Raw genomic sequence first — 6118 nt, 5'->3', positions numbered from 1 at the left:
AAATTATATATTCACACACACTTGAGGAAAAATCAAATATACAAGAGAAAAAATCAATTTCATTGTTTTTAAAAGTTACGTCACTTCTTTGTTCAAATTTAACATGTGCAGGGACTTTTACGTGCAAAAAATTGTTGAGGGATTTTTGTGTGAAAAACAGAAAGTATGTTGGTTTTTTATGATATTTGCCCTTGTTTTAGAAAATCTAGGAATTGTTAAAAAAATATGCCATTCAATGAGAACTTTTAAAGGTATATTCTTTTGCAACAATGGTATTTATTATGGACCAAGTCAAGCTTATAACACTCAAAATCCGGTTTACCAACCTATAATCTCCACTAAATAAGACAAATCAATCCACTGCTCATAAGTAAATCTCTTAAACAACCACGACAATATTGACACCCCTAAGTCACACGCCAATGACCCGTTGTAATACACAAAAACATATAAAGGTTATGCAAATATATAAAGATACGTGTAGAAGAAATGATGATACAAATTACTCGTATGTATAAACTAAATATAAGGAAAGATCTTAATACAATGTGAAAACCTAGCCGCATGTGTATCTATATACTTTGCTCAAAAAATAAAAAAGTTAGCCAAAACTTTCTCTTAATATTCATTTCGAAAACCTACCCAAAACAAGTTCAAACCCGACCACGCCTAATAAGTTAGCATAAACAAAGCCGAGGATTTATTTACCTCCTAAAATGGTTATTCGGTCATGCTAGTTCGATTGGACTGTAGTAGATAGCTCCTGAGGCTGCATTCTTCAATCTGTATATAAACAAAACACAAAATCAAATGGGTCATTTCTATCTTTAACCAGTCAAATGGGTTAAGTAAGAAGAACATCTAACGGGAAATAAGTCAAACGCGGTTACATGCATACAAAAACGTATTCTACACATTCTGGGCTCAAAAAGTGGTTAGAGAATAATTTAAAAATAAATAAAAATATTATTCGAAAGAACTGTAATAAATTTACTTTCCTTTCCAAATCTGTGCATATGACAGGAAATTTTTGGAGAGAATATTACCCCAAAAACATTAAATTCGCTAAGCTAATGAGATCATAATGTTCCTCTAATCGATAAATTGGTTGAAATTTATAATAGCTTAAAGTCTATAAAGAAAATTATTAAAATTCTATAAATAAATTTATAAAAAGATTATAATTATTTAATTAGTGATATTTAAGATAAGTTTATAAAAAACAAAACAAAGAAAACTCAAGTAAATAAAGTATATAAGAGATTAGTAAAAATTACACATTTCGTAAGGGGTAAGGCAAAATGGTCATTTTATTAAACTAACCTTAAAAGTTAACTTCTGTTAGTGGAAAAAATCATAAAGCATGATGACTTTTGAAAACACAGTGTAATTTTCCATTCTAAATGACACATTTGAGCAATACATAAAGTAGAAAATTTGTAATTTACTCTCATTTCTAATATAACTATACTGCAGCAAAGTCAAGTCATAATATTGAATATTGTTCTTACATGTAAAGGAGCTGCAGAACCCAAAAGGATTTCAAATTCATCAAGAAGTGCTCTTTCATGTAATACTAAATTGGCAAGTTCAGAAGCCAGACAATGTGTTTTATCCAACTGTAAAAAAACAAAGACAATATAGACAATCATTAGCAGAAATCACTCAACACATTACTGTCGGCCCATTTACTTGGTTGAAAGCCATCCCTGTCTATTTAATGCATATGATAAACTTCCTAAATCTTATTATCAAAGCTTATTTAAAGAATTAATTACAAGGATAGTCCCTGTGGTATGCACTAATTTTGGTTCGAAAAATTACATATTTAGACCAGTAGTTTGCACAAACCTAACAGGTTCAGTTAGGCTTGCAAAAGAACTAAACATTCACTGAAGCAATCTGCAGGAAGTTCGTTTATTTAATAAATGAACGAACACGAATAAATTTTTTTGTTCATTTAGTTAAACGAACAGACATGAACACATGTCTTGTTCAATCATTTAAGTTCATCTATGTTCGTTATTCATTTAAATTTTTAGGCCCACTACAATATAGTCTAGTTTTAATAACCTTTTAAACCCAACACATTGTTGTTCGCATTTACTTTTAACTGGTTTTAGCTAGTTATGTTCACTCAATTATCTTCAAGTACGTTCGTTCGTGAACCCTTTGTTTATACTGTCAACGAACGAACACGAACACGTTCATTTTCTTCAAGAACAAACACGAAATAAAATCTCATTCGTTTAATGGCCAAAATGCCCCTCCACGTTAAAAAAGAGAAAGAAAGAAATTATGATCAACCAGTATTAAAAAAATTAAGAATGACTCATTTTCGCCCAAACTTGTTTTGACTACCCAGGGTCAATGCTCATGAATTATAGAATAGAGTAATAGACAAATATTTATGTAAAGTATTTAAATCACTCACCTTTGATACTGTTGAGTGTATACAGGATACGGTTGACTGTAAGACTTGGATGGTTGAGAAAACAATCAACTTCAAACCCTTAATATCTGCCTGTGAGTTATATAAGTTGATGGTTACTCTATGTGTGAAATGGCCAAAGTAAACTTTTAAGTAATAGCATACCTTTGCTCCACCAGTAATAGGAACTGAAAGACTTCTTGCTTGTAGATCATTAGTGGTTGCAAATAAAGCAGATTCGTGTTCCTTTTGAATTGTAGCCCACTCGTCGATAAAGCCCATCTGAGTCACAGAAATGTATCATCCATGATTAATATTTATTAAAAAAATGGGAAATAGAAGATAATACAGTGACTAGAACAAGCATGATTAGCAGCTTCTGTTTATATCATGCGTGTAAATAATCTTTTATAGAAGTGGGAATTCTACTTTTTTACTTATGATCGGGTCAATTAAGGTTGTGTTTCAAATAAAACGGATGAATTCATAAAACTTAGTTAAAGATTACCATTAATAATGATTTACATGTAAACTTGAACATATCCAAGAGCAATATTCAGTTGGAGTTAGAACAATAAAAGATAATGAATTACTTGTCGATATAAAACAGCATAGAGCTTTAGCTGCATTAATAACAAGTCGACATCGATTTTCTTTGAAGCTAAAGAATCCCGGAGGTCTAAGATAGTTCTCCACATATCAAATAAAGATCTCTGCGTCATGAAACATAATATCAAATGATGCAGCATGAAAACAGCACAAAGAGTAAGACACATTATTTAGTGATACGAATCCAAACCTCAGCAGTTGCCCTTTGAAGATCCAATGCAGCTTCTGCACTCGCATTAGCAAATTGCCACTGCACTTGTATATTGTAAAGTACCTCCAAATACTGCGCAACTTCTTTTTCATCTGTCATGTTCTTTTCCTTTCTATTGTCGACAATTTTAGTGAAAACAGAAAGTATATTTGCATTGAAGAAGTGTCTTCGACCCGATGACTTATATGGCTTTACAGAGGTGGGACTCACATCAGGATCAACCCCTCTAGTTGGGGTCGGGCTGACCCCTCTAGCTGGGGCCGGGCTGACTCCTCTAGCTGGTGCTGGACTGACTCCTCTAGCTGGTGCTGGGCTAATCCCTCTAGCGGGAGTCGGGCTGACCCCTCTAGCAATAGAAGTTTTGACCCCTTTGGTGGGGGCAAGACTGGCAAGCGAAGGGCCGACCCTGTTGACACTGATGGGACTAACACCTCTCGAGGCTAAAATGTGTGACGTGTTTGGTGAAGATGGTTGGGATTCAAGTGACGGTTGATTTGTAACATCACTTGAAGATTCGGGTAAATGCTTGCTATTATTACTTGGGAAGGATGGTTTTTTAAGGTTCGGTGTCATACTAGCTATATAAGGAAAATGAATGGTTTTATTTAAAACAGTAGAACCTATCGTCCCGGGCCACAGATGTTTATTAACTGGTTTAACATGTGAGCCATCTGAAGGTTCCAAATTCTCCGACTGGTTGACAGTATTAGAACTTGTCGTGCTAAGCCGTCTAGCTGATGACTTTAAATTCCCTAAACGGTCAGAAACATTAGAACCAAATGTGTTGCTGCTAGGCCGTCGACGCTGATTAACTGGTTTAACTGGCCAGCCACCTGACCCGTCCACAGCATCTGAACCATTTTGAGGTTTCAAACTCTCTTCTAACTGATCATTAACATTAATATTTTCCGTCTCTTGTGTAGGCTTATTAGTTGATACAGGAGTCTGTTCATCTTCAACATTCAACAAAGGCTGTGAGGTGTGATGATTAACGGTTTCATCCGACGGACCAGAAGCAGTTGAAGAGGTCTTTTTAGAATGCCATAAAGAGTCTGTTAATCTATTACTAACAACCTTTTTAGCCACGAATCCCACGCCATGGACCGCGTGAAATGCTGTGGATAATCCCCAAGATGATTTAGACTTACCATGGCGATTCGTTCCGTCATTACTTTCAGAATGTTTCGACGGTGATGCTCGGTCTGATTCATGTGCATCCATCCACACTATTAAATTCTCACTACATTTATCCGATCATCATTCGTTCAATCTCGTTCGTCACGGAATCCCTAAATTTAAAAAACTTAAAGCTAATCTGATTAAAAGCTAATGAAATCTCAGTTTGATTATTAATAGCATTAGCCCTGTATATGTTAATTTGAATATTCTTTCATATGAATATCGTATTTGCATCAAAGCTGCTCACAGAATCCTCGAAATTATGAAAACTTCAATGTAATCTCAGTTTCGTCATTAACGAGCCTTAGATTCAACCTAGATAACGGAATTCAGTAACAAGATGATAGAAATCTGACGATCCTGATTTGAAATCTACACAATTGAAGAGGTAGGTCCCAGCAGAGCCTAGTTGGACCCGCAAGACTCACCTTGAAGAGGGACGTCTGCGCAGAAACCAACTGGATCCGCAGGACCAACCATGCTCAGAGACGTGACGTCCTTACGCGCAGTACGCAAGCTGGTCCCGCAGGAAATGCCTCCCGATGGTGAAGGACTCCGCCTGTCCCCGCAGCCTCGGATACAAGCCATCAGGGAAGGCCACCCGCGCAGCAGGGCTACACGCACAAGGCACTTAGCTCTCAATCACTCAGTGTCACCTGAAGGAATGAGCGAAGCCGGGAACTATCCCGCACAAGGGCGGGAGGGGGAATACTCCCGCCCAAATAAGCCAGTCCGTACGATACAGGAAGATCTTCTGTACTGTACCTGACGAGGTATGGGAAAAAGATCTGACTAAAGATACGACAGCTTATTGACAACAGTATGGCGAGCAGCATGCTCCTGCACTGTATGTCACTATTAGCCGCTGCCTACTCACCAACTACTGCCATACCACGTGCGTAGCCGTCAGTTGGTGGAACAGGAATAGTATACAGCAGGCCTGATCGCTGTCAGCCGCTACCTACCCACCAACTACCAGCAGGGCACGTGCGTAGGCTACTGTTGGTGGAACAGGAACACTGTTGCAGCCGGCCATACCTCTTTGGAAACCTACCTTCGGCTATAAATACCACAAATGGTATGACCATCTCATCTTATCATATCTTACTACATTATCATCATATATACCTGATATCTGCTCTAGCAATCTCTTAATATACTTTTATATTTAAAGAGCAATCTAGTCTGATTCTCACGCCGGAGGGTGGTCACAAGGAGGAACCCCCCCTTCTCAGTGACGAGCTCACGGTGTCTGTTTTGCAGGTTACCAGAAGAACCATCTTCCAAGGGTCTAACCCCTCGTGGGAAACATCTCTCCAACCCCCAGGTTACCAGTAATCTGTCCGGGGTCCGGTTGGTGTTTCTTCATTGGCGCCATCCGTGCATAAAGCTAGAACTTTATCTCCAGTTTTTTCAAACTTTCTACAAAAGATGGTTAGAGAAATGCCTGTAACCACAACCCCAGCTACTGGGGTAAACACCGGTAACACAGTTTTTACAAACACTACCCCGGTTACCCAAGCCGGGGCAAGTGAAGTAAATTTTACGAACACTACCCCAGTTACACAGGCTGGGGCAAGTGCAGTAAATGATCGCCTACTGGGATCCACTGATACCCAGGTTGAGAAACGAAGACTCCCCCGCCAAACTCTCGATGAAGTCAAGGCATGGGCGGAGGCACGACAAAA

General features: G+C 38.1%; 1 protein-coding gene across 1 annotated transcript; it reads right to left on the bottom strand.

The window, feature by feature from the left end:
• Positions 1-2374: 2374 nt before the first annotated feature.
• On the bottom strand, positions 2375-4472 carry LOC143574379 (uncharacterized). The gene is made up of 3 exons (XM_077059021.1): positions 3231-4472; positions 3025-3144; positions 2375-2713 (listed from the first exon to the last, which is right to left on the bottom strand). Exons 1-3 carry the CDS (start codon positions 4470-4472, stop codon positions 2375-2377), a joined length of 1701 nt encoding a protein of 566 aa, XP_076915136.1.
• Between the last annotated feature and the right edge of the window lie 1646 nt (positions 4473-6118).

Source organism: Bidens hawaiensis, unplaced genomic scaffold, assembly GCF_021521415.1.
Source record: "Bidens hawaiensis isolate Kalapana, Puna unplaced genomic scaffold, B.hawaiensis_p1.1 tig00026901_1, whole genome shotgun sequence".
Lineage (NCBI taxonomy): Eukaryota > Viridiplantae > Streptophyta > Magnoliopsida > Asterales > Asteraceae > Bidens > Bidens hawaiensis.
The sequence above is the reverse complement of the archived record's forward strand: the minus strand, read 5'-3'. Positions and strand labels throughout refer to the sequence as shown.